This window comes from Mus musculus, chromosome 2, assembly GCF_000001635.26.
Source record: "Mus musculus strain C57BL/6J chromosome 2, GRCm38.p6 C57BL/6J".
Classification (NCBI taxonomy): Eukaryota; Metazoa; Chordata; class Mammalia; order Rodentia; family Muridae; genus Mus; species Mus musculus.
Genome location: NC_000068.7, coordinates 155,968,133 through 155,989,498, shown reverse-complemented (window position 1 = coordinate 155,989,498; position 21,366 = coordinate 155,968,133). Strand labels below are relative to the sequence as shown.

General features: G+C 47.1%; 1 protein-coding gene and 1 long non-coding RNA gene across 14 annotated transcripts in view; one reads left to right on the top strand and one right to left on the bottom strand.

Moving 5' to 3' along the window:
- Cep250 (centrosomal protein 250) overlaps positions 1–21,366 on the bottom strand; it is a 42,616-nt gene that overhangs the window by 9,402 nt on the left and 11,848 nt on the right. For 8 of the 13 annotated variants that reach the window (XM_006498797.4, XM_006498796.1, XM_006498798.1 and 5 more), the window contains 18 exons: positions 20,637–20,744; positions 20,055–20,213; positions 19,263–19,504; positions 18,604–18,786; positions 17,407–17,551; positions 16,010–16,156; positions 15,016–15,246; positions 13,635–13,828; positions 13,288–13,415; positions 12,941–13,110; positions 10,188–10,355; positions 9,653–9,787; positions 7,994–8,116; positions 6,083–6,216; positions 4,127–4,265; positions 3,338–3,680; positions 2,383–2,504; positions 1,067–1,187 (listed from right to left, as the gene is read on the bottom strand). In XM_006498797.4, the coding sequence (XP_006498860.1) occupies positions 1,067–1,187; positions 2,383–2,504; positions 3,338–3,680; positions 4,127–4,265; positions 6,083–6,216; positions 7,994–8,116; positions 9,653–9,787; positions 10,188–10,355; positions 12,941–13,110; positions 13,288–13,415; positions 13,635–13,828; positions 15,016–15,246; positions 16,010–16,156; positions 17,407–17,551; positions 18,604–18,786; positions 19,263–19,504; positions 20,055–20,213; positions 20,637–20,744 (2,992 nt within the window). Of the gene's footprint in view, positions 1–580; positions 748–1,066; positions 1,188–2,382; positions 2,505–3,337; positions 3,681–4,126; positions 4,266–6,082; positions 6,217–7,993; positions 8,117–9,652; positions 9,788–10,187; positions 10,356–12,940; positions 13,111–13,287; positions 13,416–13,634; positions 13,829–15,015; positions 15,247–16,009; positions 16,157–17,406; positions 17,552–18,603; positions 18,787–19,262; positions 19,505–20,054; positions 20,214–20,636; positions 20,745–21,366 lie in introns of those variants that run through there. The other 5 variants (NM_008383.3, NM_177217.3, XM_017315701.1 and 2 more) reach the window with 4 other exon arrangements.
- Positions 13,828–16,224, top strand: LOC108168808. Its single transcript, XR_001783524.2, has 4 exons — positions 13,828–13,913; positions 14,020–14,099; positions 15,142–15,289; positions 15,907–16,224. It is a non-coding gene; the product is annotated as an uncharacterized LOC108168808 (long non-coding RNA).

Here is a 21,366-nt window from a genome sequence, read left to right as displayed (position 1 = left end):
CTTTAGAAAGAACAGAGTGTTGGAGTCAGGTGCATGGTCACAGGTGGAAGAACATGGGTGCAGGCAGAGGCAGATGGAGGACAGGATGGAGAGAATTACACCCAGTGCCTGTACCATGCCTACCCGCCAGCAGCGCCTCAGCCTCCCACCTGTGTTTGCAGCCAGCTCGGCACAGCCCAGTCTGCTAATCATCCTGACCTCCCAGAGCTCCTCATATCAGTTCCCCAGATGACAGTTGGCTGACAGCAGGGGGCCCTTCTAGCCCCAGATTATCTAAGGCTGTGGGAAGTTCCTAGAAACATTCAGCCTGAAGAGGCCCCAAAGACAGCTGTTTGAGGGTCTCAGGGACCCTCAAGTGACTAAAAAAGGCTCGAGCCACCCAGGTTGACCTTTTCCCTTCTGCAGTGGAACTCCTCTCCTTTCCAGTGGCCACTGCCCCTCCAAGCCCCCAGCAGAAGCACATGACAGCAGGTTCTTCCTCGTTCCCCTCCTGGCCGTGCTCATGGTAAGTTTATAATCACTCTGTCCTCAAAGGCTAATTTAGAGGGTAAAATGGGAAATGATAAAAACCAGGGAGAAGTAACAAAAGAAACACAAATTTATGTTCTGACAGTTCTGGCCTGGGGTCGCCAGGATTTTGTACTTTAACAAAACAAACAAACAAACAAATAACTCCTCCTGTCTGGGCTGGTGAGTTGGCTCAAGAGGGTTAAAGCTCTGGCTACCACAGTGGGATCCCTGGGGAACCTGTGTGATGGAAGAAGAAACTGATTTCAACAAATAGCCTTCTGACTTCTGTGTGTGCCATGGCACAAATACACACTCAGTAATCCAAACAAACAAACAAACAAACAAACAAACAAACAATTTTAAAGATGCAGAGACTAACAGCAGCCCAGGCAGCAACTTCTTTCAGTTTACCAAAACTGTTCCTTCCAACTCCTCCTTCCACGATGGCCACAGGAGCTAAAGTATCGTAAAGGAGTTCACGAGGCTCCATCCTTCCGGTGCCTGTTCCAGTTTCCCACTCCGGTTACCACCTGCCCACCTGAGCGCCTCGCCTCACCTTCCTGGCTCTGAGAGAGCTGTCTCTGCAGGTCCTGCAGCTCCGAGTGAACCTGGCTCTTCTGGGCCTCCGTGTCAGTCAGGCGCTGCACCAGCTTCTGGACCTGGTCCCTTAGGTCATCCTGGAAAGGGAAGGTGGGGTTGAGCTCCCGCTCTTTGTGCAGTCGTCCCCCGGGGCTTAACCTCTGTCCTTACTCTGTAGCCTTTGCCGTCATGACCCAACTCTAAAGCAGTGGTTCTCAGCCTTCCGGATGCGGCAACTTTTTCCTTATGTGGTGGTGACCCCAACCATACATTATGTTGTTACTTTATAACTGTAATGTTGCTACTGTAATATAAATGTCTTGTGTTTTCCAGTGTTCTTAGGTAGCTCCTGTGGAAGGGTCATTGGACCCCTAAAGGCATAGAGACCCACGGGTTGAGAACCACTCCTCTAAATTCTCTGCATTTAGTTCCCTGAAGGGCGCTGGGAAGCCCCTTGGGCCAATGTGTTTGTTGTTATTTCAGTCTCATGTAGCCCAGGCTGGCCTTAAACTGACTATAAAACATAGGATGATCTTGAACTCCTGCTCATCGTGCCTCTACATTCTAAGCACTAGGATTACAGACACCCAAAGTCCCATACCTGGTTATCTGCCCACATTTTAAAAATTTTGGCAGGTGTGGTGGGCAGAACATAGTCTCAATATAACTTAGACTGGTCTCAAATTCTCAGTCCTCCTGCCTCAAGCTCCTAAGTGCTGTGACCACAGGCATGTGCCACCACACTTGGATGATTTCTTTTGAAATAACTGCTCAGTGTCCCACCCCTCCCAAAAGCCTACTTCACAGTTTAGACCACAGCTGCCTCTCTTCCGACACTCCCTCCCAGTTCCAGACGTGCTCTAGCTATGTCTGAACACTGATTTATCAGTCCCACTAGCAGAGTGCACTTTGGGACCATCTTGGAAGGGCTTCTTGAAGGCAGCTTGGGTCTTTATGTGTTTGTATCACCAGCTCTGAGTGGCTGGCGCACAGGCAGCTCAGTCCTGACAGGTGCATGGAGAGGTGGGCAACTTCAAGACTCCACTCACAACAACGGGGGCGTGGGGTGGTGTGTGATGGTGGGGTGGCAGAGGAAGAGGAGGCATCATCTGCCCTACTTTCCAAGTGAAAACAGGGCCCAGGAAACCCAAATGCCCCATTATGTCTGGAGGATAGTAAGTGACAGAGGTGCGACAACAGGCAGAGCTCAAGGTGACTGTCCTGTGGCCCATCTTCCTCCGTCACAAGTCTGTCTCAGCTCCACAAGAATAGGCAGGCGGACAGAGGACATACCCGGGCCTGCCGAGCCTTCCACACGTCCTGATGGAGCTTCTGGAGAGCTAGTGCCACAGCCTCCGGTGACAGTGCCGTTGGGAGCGACCATCTCTTAAAGAGTCTGGAAGCTCCATTCTGATCTAAGAAAAGAGGGAAATTCTTCTCACCTGGCTGCCACAATCAGCAGCCGCCATCCCTCACAGACAGCCTCGGCAATCCCACCAGCTCCCTCTCTGCAAGGAATCCCTTCTGTGGGTCATTATACACTTCCCACTAGATGATGCTGGCTATGCGCTGCCATGCTTTCAAGTGGAAGTCACAAAATATTTATCTTTTTTATTTTATTTGTTTATGTTTTTTCAAGACAAGGTTTCTCTGTGTAGCCCTAGCTGTCCTGAAACTTGCTCTATAGATTAGGCTGGCCTCGAACTCAGAGATCCGCCTGCCTCTGTCTCCTAAGTGCTGGGATTAAAGGCGTGCGCCACCACTGACCAGCTTATGTTTCTTATTTTTATTTTTTTAAAGACAGGATTGATGTAGCGCAGGCTGACCTGGAATTTAGTATACATTTGAGGAAGGCTCTGCACTCTTAATCCTCCTGTTCCAGCTTTCACGCCAAGCAGGTCCCATCATGCCCAGCAACTCACATGTGTCTCAGACTGTTGGAGCTTAGAATCCCAGAGTCCTGAGTGCTGGGGTTACAGGCAGGTGCCCCACAATTGGCCTAGCTCTTTATGTTTTTAATCTACTTAGAAAAATCCTAAGAGGACCTTTAACACTTTCATTTTATAGTCAAGGAAAATCAAGTTCAGAGAAGTTAGGTGACCTACTTGCTACCAGACTATGGTTCAACCTCACCTGGAATCAGTTAGCATCTGTGGCCTTTGATGTTATTTCGTAAGAGGAACTACCGTCCCTTCCCTTCTCCCCCAGCTTTGGCCCACAAGATTTAGCTCTCATCTGGCTTCCTCACCTGGATCAGGGCCCCATAAGGTAGGAGCAGAGTCGCCTCCACCCCTCAGCTCAGGCCTACTCTCACATGCAGACCCCAGGGCCTGCTGCAGAACAGAGCAGAGGCTAGCTAGCTGTGCCTGTGCCTGGTTCTCCGGCTGTTGTTCTGCAACCAATGCCTCTAGCTGGCTCTCAGTGCTGCGCAGCTGCAGCTGCAGCTGGGTTGCCTTGGCTTCCTGGGCCCACAAAGACGCTCGAAGTTGCTGCTCTGCAACCCGTGAGGCCTCCAACTCCTCCAGCAGCTGTGCTTCCCGGGCCACAAAGTCAGCCTCCTTTTCCTTCACCTCCTGCCTCAATAGTTCCACCTGTTAGGAGGAAGGAGATCCCCTGAGAAGTGGCACCCTCTCCTTAATGCTCGCATGCCTGACCCCACGTGGCAGGCTCAGCTCTGCAGCAGGCAGGGAGGGCCCTGAAGGGAGTTGTTCTGACAACTCTGCCGGCCCTGCTGTGACAGAACTCGGCCCTGAAACCCTTGACACAGAGCTAGTGAGACTGCATGAAGCTGAGCAGGCAGACCTGCGCCCTGGCAGTGTCTAGCCCCTCTCCATCCCAACTCCATCTCTCCCCAGCCTCGGATCCCTCCTCCTGCCAGGGATGCTGAGGCCCCACCCTATATCTCTCCCCAGCCTCGGATCTCTCCTCCTGCCAGGGATGCTGAGGCCCCACCCTATGCCGTCTCTGGACAAACCAATTCATTCAGCCCCTCTCAAGTGCAGCCTCACTAGAGTGTGGGGCTTAGGCATATGGATACCTGTACACCCAGCTCTCTTTGCCCTTCCTGGGCCTCCTGTATGTCCTGGCGCAAGGAGCTCAGCTCCTGCTGTCTTACAGAGTCAGCTTCTTGTAAAATGAGAAGTCGTTTTTCCTTTTCCACCAGCGACAGAGCCAGGCTGAAAAGGAGGTTAGAGAGGCAGGTCATTCTCTTGGGGTGACAGCATGCTTCACCCAACACTAATCACAGTACTGTATTAAATACAAACAGTAATGGTGATGAGAGGTCACCGTGAAAGCGTCTACTTACTGAACACCTACTAAGGGCTCGTGGGAATTTCATACATATGAAGACTCATTTCAGCACAAATTTCTTCTTCTCTGATAAATTCCACACATATATATGCACATATTTCTGATTCACTACATCCAAATTTCTCAACCCTTTGAGCCCCCAATTTCCCACACAATCATCTCTCACTCTGTCCCATGGCTCTCTGAGAGGCTCCTTCATCCAGTGTCACAGTATGGAAGCCAAAAGCATTTCAGGTTCCACTTCATCCTACCCACATCCGGTCTATCATTATATATAACTGAGTCTTTCTTTTTTTAAGCCCACGTCTGTCTCAAGGTCCTTTCTTCTTTCCTTCCCTACTACTTACCATGGCTCAGTCTTGCTAACGCTCACTTGGACAGCTACACCAGCTTCCTGACTTGTCTTTAGGACTTAGGTGTCACTATCAGAAAGAGCCATGGCTTCTCAGACTCCTCGGGCACTGAGTGTGCTGCTCCCCATTCTGAATGGGCTCATGCCACTCCAGGCCACTCAGGCCATTCCTATTCATTCTAACCCAGCAGAACCTGGACTAGGCTGATTTCCTTACTTGAAATCCTTGCAGTTCCCTGCTTAATATAACCTACGGGTTTCTTGCTATGGACTGTAGCAAACGACGCCTATACCACACTCTGGGCATCACCACACAGAGCAGGCTTCCATTGCCTCAGGGCTCCTAAGCGTGGAATCTACTCTTACTCAAAGAGCTCTCTTCCTCTGCACGGTGGCTTCATCTCAGCCTCAGCATTCAGTTTATATTTACTGTGTGTGGAGGGGGCACGTGGAGGTCAAAGGACAGTCTTCAGGATAGGTTTTCTCCTTGATCATGTGGTTCCTGGAGATGAAACTCAGACTGGCAGGCTTACCTGGTGAACCATATCACCAACCCTAGCATCAGTTCATTTCAATCAATCAATCAATCAATCAATCAATCAATCAATCAATCAATCGTTTGTTTTCTTGTTTATTTCAGGGTTCCTTTGTTTGTTTGTTTGTTTCAGTGTTTATCTGTGTAGCTGTGTATTTGTTTATCTATGTATCTATTTATTTAATGGATTCTCTGTGTAGCCGTGTATTTATTTCTTGGTTTGTTTCAGGGTTTCTCTGTGTAGTCCTGGCTGCCCTGGCACTCATTTTCTCACTATGTAGATCAGGCTAGCCTCAAAGATCTGCCTGCCTCTGCCTCCTGAGTGCTGAGATTAAAGGGGTGCACCATCACACTCAGCTTAGCATTCCGTTTAAATTCAACTTCCTGGGAAAGACTTTCCCTACACCCTTCTAAAGCAAGTCTTTCCCCCACCCTCCACCCCCCACAACAACACCTGGCTTCTTTCCTCCATACAACGTGCAAAAATCTATAACAATGTATCTTAAAAAACTGTTTGATTAAAATTTTCCCTACAGGTATATTTATTGAAGTGGGGACCACATTGCCATAAGACAACAGTGCATCAATGGTCTTTTCTAAATAATAAGTAAATGAGTCAAGTATAAGATTTGAGGTAGAGACCATGTCTACTCCAGATGGCTACATGTGTACCCTGGAGTAGACACAGAAGTCAAGAAAACCATGCACAGAACATGCCACAGTGACACGTGGAGAACTGTGGAGACACAGACACAGTGAGAAGGAAAAGCTACCCCTCTGGCTGTCTAGCCTACCTGGCGTTCTCTTTCTCCAGTTCCTTCTGAATCCGGCTGCATTCTTGAGCCACTTTCACCTTCTCTTCAATCTCTTCTTTCACCAGCCTCTGGGAGTCATCGTGGGCTACCAGCTGAGACATTAGGTCCTCTACCTGGAAGGTGACAAGCATGAGGCTGAGATGGCAAAGACGGGCCGCATGGGAAGACACGTCTAACCTCGGGCTTCAGGCTGCTGTCAGCTGTGCCAGTCAGTGGCCGTCCCCACAGCTCTGCAGGAGTCACTAGTCCCTGCACTATGTTTTTCTTTACATTTACATGTTTATTCGTTTATTTGTGTACACACTTGAATGCATGCCACGACATGTTTGTGGAGGACAGTAGACAATTTGTAGGAGTTAGTTCTGAACTACCTCACTATGATGTATATGCAAGTTCACACACACACACTTTTTTTTTTTAATTATTCAAGACAGGGTTTCCTCTTTGTAGCCCTGGCTGTCCTGGAACTCACTCTATAGACCAGGCTGGCCTTGAACTCATAGAGAACCACCTGCCTCTGCGTCCTAAGTGCTGGGAGTAATGGTGTGCACCACCAATGCCTGGCTACACAACCCATTCTTAATCATCCTGTTTGTCTTCATAGCATGAGAAATCTTACATAAATGCAGACATGAATAAAAACCTTGCTGGGATACAACTATTCCAAAAGGCAAAGTGATGGGCAAGACCACAGTGACTATACACACACATACCAAAAAAGTAAAATAAAATAAAATAAAATAAAATAAAAACTTCGAGCCAGGCGGTGGTGGTGGTGCATGCCTTTAATCCCAGCACTTGGGAGGCAGAGGCAGGTGGATTTCTGAGTTCGAGGACAGCCTGGTCTACAGAGTGAGTTCCAGGAAAAAACAAACAAACAAACAAACCTTAGAACATCCTCTGTTATAGGCTTATGAGAAGGAAAAGCCATCTGGTAAATATGGACATAAGATTTCAGCGAGGACAGGAAAAACAACCCAAACTGGCTTGCTTTAGAAAAGTCAGCTTAGGGTCATTCCAGACAAGTGGAAAGCAGTGGTTGCAGTGTCCTGTAACACATCTCCACTGGAAATCACAATCAAAATGTGTGTGTGTGTAAGTGCAAATGTGTGTGCACAGGTAGGTCAGAGGTTAATATGTGTCCTCTATCATTCTCTAGCCTTTTTTTTTCCTTTTTTTTTTTTTTTGAGGCAGGGTCTCTCTTTCTCCTTAAACCTGGAATTTACTTTCAGCAGGATCAGCCGACCAGTGAGCTCCAGAGATCCTCCTGCCTCTGCCTCTTCAGCGCTAGGGTCAGCACCTGCCTTCACACCCAGATCTTCATGAGGGGGCTGAGAATCTCAACTCGGACCCTAACGCTGTGTAGCAGGTACTTTATCAGTGCAGCCATCTTCCTAACCGGCTCTTGTTTTAGAGACAGAATCCCACTCTGCAGCTCCAACTGACTTCAATCTCAACAGTCCACCTCTTAAATGCTGAGATTAAACATACAGTAATTGAATATAACCTAGTCACATTCTCTTATGCATTTTAAACCATCTCCAAGTTACTTACCAAACCTAATATGATGTAAACAGTACCTAATGAAATGTGAATGCTATGTAAACGGTTGTTATATTTTAGAGAACAAAAAAAAGTCTATACATTTACACTAAAAAGCCTTCCCAATGTTTTCAACTGGCCATTGGCAGAATTTGTGGATAAAGAGGGCTAGTAATACAATCCCAGAACTCTCAAAGGTACATGCTCAGCTCTGAACACCCTTCAACTCTGCATTTAGTTCGGTGGCCTATCTCTGTTCTCCCGAGGTCAAGAAGCAGGACCCAGATTCCACTGTCTGTAGAAGGGAGTAGGAAGGAAGGGCTGTGGGGCAAGTAGAAAAAAAGGTACCTGCTTCTGCAGGTCCAGCTTGTCCTTCTGGAAGGCAGCAAGGTCGTCCCTGTGCTGCTGGGCTGCCTCCTTCAGCTCCTGCTGTGTTTCCTGAAGCTGGGCCTGCAGCATGCCAGTGGTCTCCTATAGAAAGCAATCGGGGAGTACAGAAAAGCTCCCATGGGAGCTAGCTCCTGAAATCCTTACTATATAAATAATTGGTCTGTTTGTTTCTATTGAGTTGGCAGAAACTGAGGCAGGAAGTAGCAATGCATACTTTCTCCCTCTATTCTCAGACCTCATTTCCCCTCCTATGCCTGCATGGGTTCAGCCAACTTTTCTGGGCAAGCCCAAGAGCTGGTAACTGTCCCTAGCAGACTCATTAGCAGCCTCCTAAGCAGATCCTTATTTCCACTTAATTGCACACACACACACACACACACACATTTCCACCTGGTCTAGTACAGCATTAAAAAGATATCCTGGTCAGGCATGGTGACATATGCCTATAATCCTAGCTCTAGGGTAGCAGAGACATGTAGAAGCTACATAACAGAGAAACTCTGCCTCAAAAATTATTTAATTAATTAAGTTAATAATAAAAATGTAGTAATTTTGTAATTTAGTAGTTGAACATTTGCCTAACATATCCAGGTTTGATCCCCAGAACCACCAAAAGATAACAATAATTTAAAAAAAACGTAAACAAGAATATATAAAATCATGCATGAGGGGCTAGGGAAATGGTTGGTGGTTAAGAGCACTGGCTGCTCTTTGCTCTTGCAGAATACCCAGGTTCAGTTCCCAGAAACCATATGGTGACTCAAAACTTCACTAACTCCAGTTCCAGGGGCTCTGACATCTTCTGGCCTCTGCAGGTACCAGGCCTGAACATGGTATATATACATACATGCAGGCAAGACATTCATACACATAACATAAAAATAAATAAATCTGGGACTGGAGAGATGGCTCAGAGGTTAAGAGCACTGTCTGCTCTTCCAGAGGTCCAGAGTTCAATTTCCAGCAACCCCATGGTGGGTCACAACCATCTGTTATGGGATCCAATGCCATTTTCTGGTGTGTCTGAAGACAGCTACAGTGTACTCATATACATAAAATAAATAAATATAAAAAAATCATGCATCTCTCTTACACTTAAAATATCAGTCACCAGTTTTCCACTGGCCTCTAAACAAACCCCAAGCTCCCATGGCTAAGGAGGGGTCCTTTCCTTCTCTCCTCTCTTCTGTACTGACCCCAAGTTTATCACACTAGAGCCATGTACCTCCTTTTACCCCATATTTCCTAAGCCTCTGTCTGTCTGTTTCAGGGCCCTCTGACAATGGAATCCTGTGCCTAACATGTCCTTCAAAACTACCCTTAGCTGGGAAGGTTCTGCTGCCAAGTGTGATGACCCGAAGTCAATCCAGGGTCCCAGCTGGCAGAAGGAAAGAGCCAACTCTACCATGGGAATTCCATAGGCATGTCATGCCATATGTACATGCATGCACATGCACACAGAATAAACAAACAGATGTAATTTAAAGGTAATTAAAAACTGCCTCCTTCTAGCACTGAAGCCCCACAGTTCAATCCCTAACAATACTTTAAATGAGGTGTTATGGTCCACACTAGGTGGTAGAAGCAGAAGGATCAGGCACAGGGCCATCGCCATACCTGTTCCTTTAACTTCTGAATCTTCATGTCCTGTCTCAGCCTTTCCAGCTGTTGACTAGCATCTGCCAGCTCCTTCTGGGTCCTCAGCAGTGTCTCCAGGAGGGATACTCTCTCCTTCTCTGTTTCTAGCTGCATCTGGGGAAGGGCAGGAAGGGCAAGGGCTTCATGGCTCTGGATTATCATGTTCACCCAGGAGGCCATAAGCACATCTCATCTGCTCCAAGGTCTTCCAACAACAGGATGAGGGGCTGAGGGCAAGGGAAAGTCTCGGACCATTAACTTAGAACCAGGAAGTGCAAAGACTGCCACCGGCTCATAAGCTGACAGGATGTGGTCAATGCTGGCCCTCCCTCGGGAAGTATGACACACTGCCTGCTTGCAGCTAACTGCATGTTAGTCTCCTCACAGGCAGCAGGGCAGTAGCTACACTCTTCAGGAAGCCCCTCCTGAGCCCTGTTCTTAGGAATGGAAAAGTAAGAGGGGAAGAGACCGGGCATGCAAACATCATGAGGATATAAAGCTCGAGGATGCTTACTTGATACAGGGCGCTGTCAGCCTGGCTTCGTTCCTCTTCCCTCTGTGCACGGATGGCTTCCATTTCTGTCTGCTGCTCTCTCAGCTTTGTCTCCAGCTCTGCTCTCTCCCTCTCGAGGGTTTCCAGGGTCTTATCCAGCTCCTGCTGCAGCCAGGAGCGCTCTTTCTCCTGATCATGTAAAGGAACCCATACTGTTAAAGCCAGTGAGTGAGAGAGGAGACGGGGAGCTTGTCTGGACTTAGAATCTCTTCACTGTCTCACTGTGACATGGGCACTGCTTTAAGCCTGGTGACTCATTTCTCAGGGAAGTTTAAATCCCTGTCTCACTAAAATTTAAAGGTCATTTAATATTTTTTTAAAAGATTATTTTTAAAAAATAATATATAAACTGGAAGTGGTGGTGCACTCCTTTAATCCTAGTACTTGGGAGGCAGAGGCAAGGTGGATCTGAGTTTGAGGCCAGCTTGGTCTAAAGAGTAAGTTCTAGGACAGCCAGGGCTACACAGAGAAACCTTGTCTCAAAAAAACAAAACCAAAAAATAAAATAAAATAATGTCAACTGCACAACCATCATAAACACCAAACCTTCAGGGTCAAAAAGCCAACTATAAAAATAACAAAATTAAGTTGTTCGCTCTGTCTAAATGTATGGCCACCAGAGAGCTAAATTTGTGATGTCAAAACAGGAAGAAATAGTCTATCAGTGCTGGTTAGCTATGAGCAGAATATTTTGCTATTGAAAGTGCCACGTCCTGGGCAGTGAGACGGTGCAGAAAGTAGAAGCAGCTGCTATGTCAGTTTGCAGACCTGAGGCCCAGCTCCAGAACCCACACTGGAGGGAGAGAATCAACTTAAGACTTTTGATTATTTTGTTTTTGAATATTTATTTTTATTTATGTGTATATGTGTGGCATATATGTATGTATGGGCACAGAGGCCAGAGGAAGGCTTTAGAGGCAACTGGGAATCACCTGAGGTGGTTACTAGGGACCAACTCAGGTCCTCTGAAGAGCAGACTCTCTAACCATGGATCTCTCTAGCCCCTTGATCATGTTTTACAGTGAGTTTGCTGACAAGAAAGCAGCCAAAAATTTGCTCATTTTTGGAATTATGTGGGTATGACAGCAGGTATTTTCAAATAGTTGAGTAGTGTCCACAAGGCATTTCCTCAACTAAAATTCAGTCATGATACCTCCTGAAAGCCCAAAGTAAAAGATTATAACCCTGCTGACTGATCAGCTAATGGCCTCAGATTTCCTGAAAGGAGTGACTATCATGGTCACACTTGGGCCATGGTGGTCCCTTCTCTCTTCCCCTTCCCACACCCTCAGACAGACTACTCCCTTGTAACTGTTTTTAATTAAATAAAGGTTTAGAGAGGGTCTCACTATGAAATCCTGGAACTCATTAAGTAGATCAGGTTGGCACTGAACTCACAGACATCCACCTGCCTCAGCTTACGAAGTGCTAGAATTAAAAGCGTGTACTGCTACTCCGTCCAGCTGAGAAGTGTTAGATGATATGTGCTCTGTCCTCTCTGGTGCCTGCATCTGCCTTAGTCAGAGTGACACGAGGTAGGAAGCACTGGGCCACATAAGCACCATACTTAGGAGTGTAGCTACTATAGTTCCTCATGCCCCAAAAGGCATAAAAATAAATCTACATGAGTATAAAATAAAAACAAGAACAAGAAATTTAATTAAGTAATTAGACGGCAGAAGAAACAATTCTTTTTTTCCCCCCAGACAGTTCTAGTCCTGGCTGTCCTGGAACTATCTCTATAGACTAAGCTGGCCTCAAACTCACAGAGACCTGCCTGACTCTGCCTCTCGAATGCTGGGATTAAAAGGCATGTGATACTACATACACTAGCCTCCTAACTTTTGGAAAAAGGGTATTCCTTTGTAACACAGGTAGCCTTGAACTCACAAGGCTCCTGCCTCCTGGATGCTGAGATTATAACTGTGCTCTGCCAGGTCTGCTCCTAGGCTCCATACTTAATTCTTCATACACATCAAGCAAGCAAGCAGGCAAGGCAGCAAACAAAACACACACACACACACACACACACACACACACACACACACACACACACTGGATTTTATATCTTGGTAGTCACATTTCATTCTTCTTCTTTTTTGGGGCATAGTTATATATTTTAATTTAAAATGCTTATACATAAATACTGTTTTATTTCTGTCAACCTTTTAAAATATATTCATAATTAATGTTTTCTAAAGGTCTATTTACCTGTTTTAATATGAGTAGATGCATTAAAGGCATACACTCTCAGATTTCCCCATTAAGGCATCTAGATGCATAGTTACCAATTATAGAATGAAAAGAAGTTAAGATATATCAGTAAAAATTATTCATAGTTTTTTAAAGATTTATTTTATTATTATATCTAAGTACACACTGTTGCTGTCTTCAGAAGAGGGTGTCAGATCTCATTATGGGTGGTTGTGAGCCACCATGTGGTTGCTGGGATTTGAACTCAGGACCTTTGGAAGGTCACCTTTGGAAGAGCAGTCAGTGTTTTTTAGTTTGTTTTGTTTTTGTTTTTTATTTTTATTTTTTACTAGGTATTTTCCTCATTTACATTTCCAATGCTATCCCAAAAGTCCCCCATACCCTCCCCCCCATATTTCATTCTTCTAAGCATTATCTGGACCAAGAGGCAGCAGGCGGCAGGCTCACTGAAGGGAGGCCATGTCTGCCTCCCCTATGTCCCAATCACATCCACCACCTACCCATTTCTCTTGCAGCCTGTTCACCTCCTCCTCGTGGGCCACCTTCTGTCGCTCCAGAGATGCTTGCCCCTCCTGCTCAGCTTGGGCTAGCTGCCTGGCTACTGCATCCCACTCCTGCTCTGCCCGGGTCCTCTCAGCATCCAGTTCCAGCTTCAGGCATTTCACTTCCCCTATGACATCAGGTAAGATCGCCTCTGAGCCTCTGCCCTGCTCTTTCTCCCTGCCCACCCGCCTCAGGAGCAACTTCCTCTCAGAGCCCGAGTCTGGCAGAAGAAAGCTCTCACTGCTTTCTTGGCTGTTACTATCTCTTTGGAATGCAGTGTGCCCCATTCCAGCTGGGCTCTCACCTTGAATTACTTCCTTGGCTTGGATAATAGTTTGAATCTGGACCTCCAGCTGCCCCTTGGTGACCTGTATCACAGAATTTTGCTGTTGGGCCTCAAATAGATTGCTCTCCAGTTGCTCCTTGGCTGACCTATAAGATTTAGGAATCAGGGAGAGTTCTAACCCATCAAGCCCCTTACCCTTTCTCAAGAGGGACTGGGTTTTAAGTACAGGTCACCAGGGAAGCTCTAGGGCAATCACACGTCTACAGCTCTTTTAGAATGCATACACTGAGGACAGGGAGCTTAGCTTGGCTACCCTTACCCTTGCAAAGCTCTCTGTGCTCGGATGAACTAAGTGTGGGCCCTACCTGAGCCCCAGGACATGTTCAGTGAGGTCCTGTCGGTCCCGCTCCACAGCCTGCAGGCGCACCTCAAGAGCTGCCCTCTCCCGTACTAGGGCTTCCTTCTCCTGGACTGCCCTAGCAAGTGTTTCTTCCTGTCTTTCTGCGTCCTGATGCAGCTGTTCTAGGTGAGCTGTAGCTGTTTCTTGCTGGTGATGTGCCTGAGGGAGAGAAATTGGTGAGACACAGAGTAAGGCACAATCCCAGGATTCTTGCTCCAGAGCTACTAACAGCAAGTCAAGGCCAGTGAGTCTTCAAGGATTCTGAACTCCACACTGTGAGATCGAGCATTGTTGAATAACTGGCATTTATGTCTGTCTGTCTGTCTGTCTGTCTGTCCTTGATCAACCAGGAGTCCCCGGACCAGAAAGGATGTTCTCCAATGAGCAAGGCACTATACTGAGGCCAGCAGGACCTGTATATGCTAAGAAAGTGGGTAATGACCTGGGAAGGGGCTCTAAGAATGGGATACTCTAAGTATTGCCCTAATGCTCCAAGCATCAGGGCAGTGAGCAGTCTGGTAGGGAAAAGTATGCCTGTCATGATTGATCTTCACTGTCAACTTCGTGATTGAGAATCCCCGAGGAGCCACGCCTCTGTGTGTCTGTGAGGATGTTTCCAGAGAGGATAAGGAAGGAAGGGGAACCATCTGAATGTGGATGGAGACGCCTCATGAGCTGGAGTTGTAGATTCTAAAAAGGGCAACAGCAGAAAGCCCAGGGGACACCTTGTCCCCTTCCTGTCTCCTGATGCAAGTGAGCAGCTGCCACAAATTCTGGCCACCACAGAGACATCTGCTGCCATGCTTCCCCCACTTTGACAGACCATGTCCCCTCAAGCTGTGACTCAAAAAACAAAAAACAAAAACCAAAAAAACCCCACAGGTAGACTTTGTCTCAAAAAGCAAACAGAGAGACAGACAGCCGGTCCACACGACACATGCACAGCTGTAACTGGTAGCTATAATCTCAGCACTCAGGAGGCAGAGGCAGGAGGGACACTGTAAGTTGAGGACAGCCTGGTTCACAGCGTGAATTCCAGGCCATCTAGGGCTAGAGTTAGATTTTCTCTCAAATGACCAAACTAACTAAGTAAATAATTTGGCTGACTGTGAAGGATATACAGACAAGTAATTACAGCAGGAAGACGATACACGTTCGCACTGAGTATGAAGTGAGGGAGAGACTGCAGGAAGCACATGGGGACTGGCATGTGGGGGTGAGCGCAGGACTCCATAGAAACGCATTAAAACAGTGGGAAGACCCGCCTCACTCACATCACTTCTCAGTCTTTCTGCTTACAACAAGTATGTAACACACTGCAAGTGACACCCGCAATGGCCTCTCACCTCACTTAATTTATCTTTAAGCTCTTCCTTTTCTTCTCGGGTGCCCCTCAGCTCTGCCTGTAGCTCAGCCCCCGCTTCCTCTGCCTTCTGCAGCTGAGTCTCCAGCTGAGTTTTCTTCTCCCACAGGGCTTCCCTGCGCCTTTCTGCCTCCGCCAGGTCCACCTGCAAAGCGCTTCTCAGCTGCTCTGCGGCCTCCACTCTGCTGCATAGAGACTGGTTCTCCTGCTCCAACTACTGGCCGGAAAGAGAAGAGAAAGAGTGCAGGGCATCAAAGGTAAAGGTTAAAGCTCCCTCTGCTTCTACAGAAACCACCTACAGTGAACACAGGGAGGGAGATCCATCCATTCTTTCCATCTGATGTCTACACTCTAGGCACTAGGTGGCCCTGATGCTGGGACAGAGACAAAAAAGGCAAAATCTCGCTTTCAGAGAATTCAGAATAATACCAGGTGGTGGTACATGCCCTTGGGAGGTGAAGGAGGATCAGGAGGACAGTTTTGGCAGCATGAAACCCTGTCTCAAAATAAAAACAAAACAAAACAACAAAAAACCTCAACCAACCAACTAAAATACCCAGAATTAGGAAATACAGACATTTCTGGGTCTCGGGAGATCTAGAAGAAACAAGTTTTCCCTACCAAAATGAAGGTTAAATTTCTAACCAACAGAGATGATTTGGGGGCTATTTGGGCTATTCAGCACATCTGCCTCACCCAATAGCATGAAATGCTTCGTCTCCTTCCAGGGACATGGACCTTCCCTGTCCTGATCATTCATTCAATGCTCGGAGGTTCTGCTGCAGGTGTGGGGGGGCCGGTGAGGGGGGATTTACAGTGCTTAAGGCTAATCCTTTGCTCTCTACATTGCAAATGTCTCTCTTGCTCATTTCAGCTATAACTGGGAGCAGCCCTGCCTAATCCACTGAGGACTCTGTCCTATTGAGGCTAATCTTCAGATAAGCCAGCCCGGTCCTGGGAACCACACCTTCGCTCACCTGGAGAAGCTGCTGGTTCAGTTCAACTTTATCTAAAGCCAAAGCCTCGTTTAAGGCCCCAAGCTTGACAGCTGCAGCTCGAAGATCAGCTACCTCTGCCTTCAGGCTGTTCTCAGAACCTGACAGCTCCACAATGGACTGTTCTGCCTAAAAACAAAAGGGTTAAAGTGTTTCCTACTTTGAGTTTTCAGGAACAGTAAATCACACTCCCAATACCTGCCTTTTTATTTTTCAACTATCACTCCATTTCTTCCCTTGCAATCTAAACAAGTTTTTCATTCATTCATTCATGAGACAGGTGGTCACAGCACAGAAACACGGAAAGTCATGCAAACACCTACAGTTGTCATGACACTACAGAAACTGTAAGTGCAACTGAAAACTCAAAGAAGGCATCAATTCAGTTAGGGAGAGGAGCTGATGGAACACAGACAGGGAACTGGACCTTGGGAGTTAAGGTGAAAGGAAGGTGCATACAATGTACTAATGTCATGAAGGAAGATGACTTGAGACTGCAGCTGATGCTTTGTGGCAAGAGCAAAGGACACTTGGAGTGAGGGTGGGCTTGGGAAGGTAGGCCACAGATGGCAAAAGGTATTGAATATGTTTTTAAGATTTATATTTTAGGGCCTAGCAAACACATAAGTGGATGCTCACAGTCAGCTATTGGATGGATCACAGGGCCCCCAATGGAGGAGCTAGAGAAAGTATCCAAGGAGCTAAAGAGATCTGCAACCCTGTAGGTGCAACAACATTATGAACTAACCAGTACCCCGGAGCTCTTGACTCTAGCTACATATGTATCAAAAGATGGCCTAGTCTGCCATCACTGGAAAGAGAGGCCCATCAGACACACAAACTTTATATGCCCCAGTACAGGGGAACACCAGGGCCAAAAAAATGAGAATGGGTGGGTAGGGAAGTGGGGGGGAGGGTATGGGGGACTTTTGGGATAGCATTGGAAATGTCATTGAGGAAAATACGTAATAAAAAAAAGATTTATATTTTAAAACCACGTGTATATAGGTGGGTGTGTGTGTGTTTGTCTCTTCTCATGAATGAATGAATAAATGTACAAATATGAGTGCAGTGCCTACAAAGTCCAGAAGAGAATGTGAGATTCCCCTGGAGTTCCAGGCAGTTGTGCGTCCCCTGAGGTCGGTGCTGGGAAAGGAACTCAGACTCTCTGCAAGAGCAGTGTGCACTCTTCACTACGGAGCCATCTGTAGCCCCCTGGATGGCTTTAAGAGACTAACAACCAGATTTATACTTCAAAAAAACTCATTGAACTTGGATGCAGAGGGCATGTTGGGAGGGAGAGAACCCAGAAGCAGACTAGGGATTCCAGCCCCTTTCTTAGGAACACGCCTTTGCAGGAAGGGTGGAGACCCACATACCCTGGCCAAGGCTGCAGCCACTTCCACTCGCTCCTGCTTCAGTAACTCCCCTTCTAGGCGACTTGACTCCAGGGCTTCTCGAAGAGTGAGCAGCTCACTTAGTGATTCTGACTGCTTGGCTTCCAGGCCCACCAGCGTCTCCTGACTAAGAGGGAAGGACAGGGAGCTAGGAGAAGTGTTTGGGACTGGCCACATCCCAACTGGAGGCAGGAATATACTTACTGTTTCTATGCAAAACAACATAACAACAATAAACCAACCAACCAAAACAAACAAGCAAAACAATGATTCTATTTCATTGTGTGTGGGGAAGGAACCGTAACACACACGGAGAGGTCCGAGGAGTAAACTCACACTGAGCCATCTTGACAGCCCTATGCTGGCATTTGATGAAGTATTGTCCCATCGTTTCAATAACTTTTCAAGTAACATCTCGATTTTGTCAAGAGACTTACCTGTTCTGGTGGCAAAGCCAAAATCTACAGCAACCCTCTAGAGTCCTTCCCTTTCTGTAGCATTACCTAGTGGAATTTGCAGGCTAGTTACTGTAGGCACTGACCCTGGAGTCCCAGTGGATGATCTTCTCACAGCCAGCTAGCTCTGAACACAAAACTACCTCTCTTTCTTTGCTATTCTGTCCCTTTGGTCCTTTTTTCTACAGATTAAATTGATCAAGGCCCCACTCAAAGAAAACCTTCTCCTCCATAAAAGTGTCCCTGATGCTCAATAACTAACACCAAGCTTGAACTCTAGCTTCGTGAGGCATCACAGCAACAGCTTGTCTGATATCTCATCAGATTTCAATCCTTGAGCGCTCCCCACAGTGACTCAAGAATGCCTAGATCAGCTGTTTTCAACCTGTGGGTCATGACCCCTTTGGGGCCATATATACATATTCTGTATGTTATATATTTATATTACAATTCATAACAGTAGCAAAATGATAGTTATGAAGTAGCAATGAAAGAATTTCGTGGTTGGGGGTCACTATAACACGGGGAACTGTATTAAAGGGTTGCGGCATTAGGAAGATTGAAAACCACTGGACCCTACATAAACACACTGAGCTCATTTTCTACAGAGAAGCGGTAAGCTAATGGGAACCCACCGTGTGTAGGCTTTAGGCTCTCTATTTCCTAAGAGTAGGGCCGGGAAGGCCAGGCAGGCCCTGGTGAGGAAAGGCCGGGTCACACTTACAGGCGCTCCCTCTCCCGGACAGCCAAGTGCAACTCCTCCTGCTGCTCCAGCTTCTCCCCTTGAGCTGAGTCCCCCTGCAGCTGCAGCTCCATGTTCATCCTCCGCAGTCGCCACGCTTCCTGCTCCAGCACTTCCAGTTGCTGCTGCAGCTCTCCTCTGGCCTTCTGAAGCAGCTCCCGCTCCCTGAGATTGAGATCAGAGATGAGCAGACCTATGGGCCGAGGATCAAAGATCCCAGTGGAAAAAGACGTCGTAGAGCCTTTTTCAAGGAGAAAACTATTTATTATATGATCGTAGGGACCCAAACCCAAAGGGTCTTCTCACAGGAAATAGAATAAAAACCAAAGCGGCCTTCAGCATCCTTGGTCCAGGGGCAGCAGGAAGAGTCAGTCAAACACTGGACAGTGGTAGGTAAGTGGCTTAATGAGGAATGAAACCAGACATTGGAGAACTGAGAATATGGCTCAGGCCTCAGGGTGCTTTCCTAAGAAGCCTAAGGTTCTGGGTTTGATTCCCAGCCTTGCAAAACTGTAACTAAAAGCAGATATGTAGCAAAATAAAAATTTGAAGGTTTTGCTTTCATTAAAAAAACAAAACAAAACAAAACAAAAACTAAACGAGCAGACATGGAAGGGAGGACCGAGCAGCTGCTCACTCACCTGCTGAGAGAGTCCACCTCTCCCTGAAGGTCCACAGTCTGGCCTGCCAGAGCATCCCGCTCCCCAGTGAGAGAGTCCACCTCTCCCTGAAGGCCCACAGTCTGGCCTGCCAGAGCATCCCGCTCCCCAGTGAGCTTCTGTAGCTTTTCCCTCAGGGCCCTGCCCTCTTCCTCCCACTGATCGTGCTGCTGCTGCAAGAAGCTCATAGCCTCCTGGCAGCCTGAAAGCTGCTGCCTGAGGTCCTGCGGAAGGAGAGCAACAGAAAGAAGGCGATCAACAAGAAGCCAGAGGCAAGGAATGTCTCCAAGGTAAGGGGACTGGGAACAGACATAATAACAGTCAGCTGAGGACAGACATAACAGTTAGCTGGGAACAAAAACGTGGCCAGCTGAGATGCCAACAGATCAGAGGTTTCTGGGTGGTTCTAGACCTTGGAGTTCACCAGATGTAGTGGCATGAGGGTCTCTTGGAGTAGGGAAACATTTACATTCTCCCAGGCCATTACATGCATGCACTTGGCGCATTTATGTGTGTGTGTGTGTGTGTGTATGTATGTGTGTGTGTATATATATATATATATGTGTGTGTGTGTATGTGTGTGTGTGTGTATGTATGTGTGTGTATGTGTATATGTATATATGTATATATGTGTGTATGTATGTATGTGTGTGTGTGTATATATGTATATATATATATATATATATATATATATATATATATATATATATATATATATATATGCCAAGCTGAAAGGGGTAATGCAGACTAGAGGTGTGTCCTGGGGGCTCTCACCTGCACAGCCTGCTGTCTCCGAGTCAGCACTGACTGCACCAGGGTAAGAGCCCTGTCTGGGTCCTGGGGATCAAACTGGGAAAGGCCATTACAGTCTGACTGCAGCGAGTCCTCATGGCCTGAGGACTGGGTCACAGTGTCTTCTTCTTCCACTGAGGCCTGAAATGCAAGCCAGTGTTACAGAGATTTGCACTAAGAGCCAGGTAACCTGAAGGTTCCCTTCACAGGTCCCTCCCCAGGCATGAGCAGGGAAGGGAACCTAAGAGCAAAAATGACTGGCCCCCAACTCTTCATGTTTGGTCATATAAGGACAGAGTTAGCCACATGGCTAGAATCCTCTCCGGGGCAGTGAGTGAGTGGGGAAAGGGAAGGAAATGTTACTGCAGCGACAGAGACAATTCAGCCTATGACCTAAGAGCCAGAGCAGACAAGTTAGAGGACCTGCCCACTACACAGCACAGGAAAAAAGTGCCAATCTTCCTTATGTGACCCTCAGTCCAACTCAAGGTGGCTGAGAGGACTCAGAGAAGGGGGGGGTGTGGGGGAAGACGACCACTGTCCAGTTACAGACGAAAGGCTTACCAGTGCCTGGGTTATAGCCTTGATCACCTGCTGCAGAGACAACTTTTCCTCTTGAGCATTCCTACTGAGAGATGCCTCATGCTCCATTAACTCTGCATGGTTTGTCTCCTGGTGAAAGCACAGAATAGAGCCTAGAAGCCAAACTCTCAAAACATAATTCACCATTCTCATCTCCACACCAATCAGACACATTCTGTCTATTCTGTCTGTGGTACTTTCCCAAGGGGTCTAAAAACAATGTAATATGGCAATTAAAAGCTCAGAATAAATGATCTAAATGATTGCCTAGGTTAAGGTTCTCATTCTAACAGCTGTGACTACTATGACAGCCCGGGAAAACCAGAATTCTTTGCAATCCAATGTCATTCATCTTAAGTTACTTGAGCCCTGTGATGTATGTATTGGTGAATTCCTGACTAACCGGAATTAAAGGGGCAAAAAGAAGTGAGCTTCCTGGTGGACTCCAGGGTAAGTGAGATTAGGGGTACATGTGTGGACAGGGGTTCAGGAGCTCCAAAAGTCAGCGACCAAAACATGTGTTGCCATGAAAGGAGACAGGTAGACAGGCAAGGATCCTGACATCCCGTCTGAAGAGGGAGAATCGCTTCTGGAGCATCCCTGACAGGTGTTTAAGTCAGTGAGTACAACCTCACTCTTCCACAAGACACACACTTCCTGTGACAGCCCCAGTGTCAACCCTCCTACCCGTCCACAGCTTACAGTCACTGAC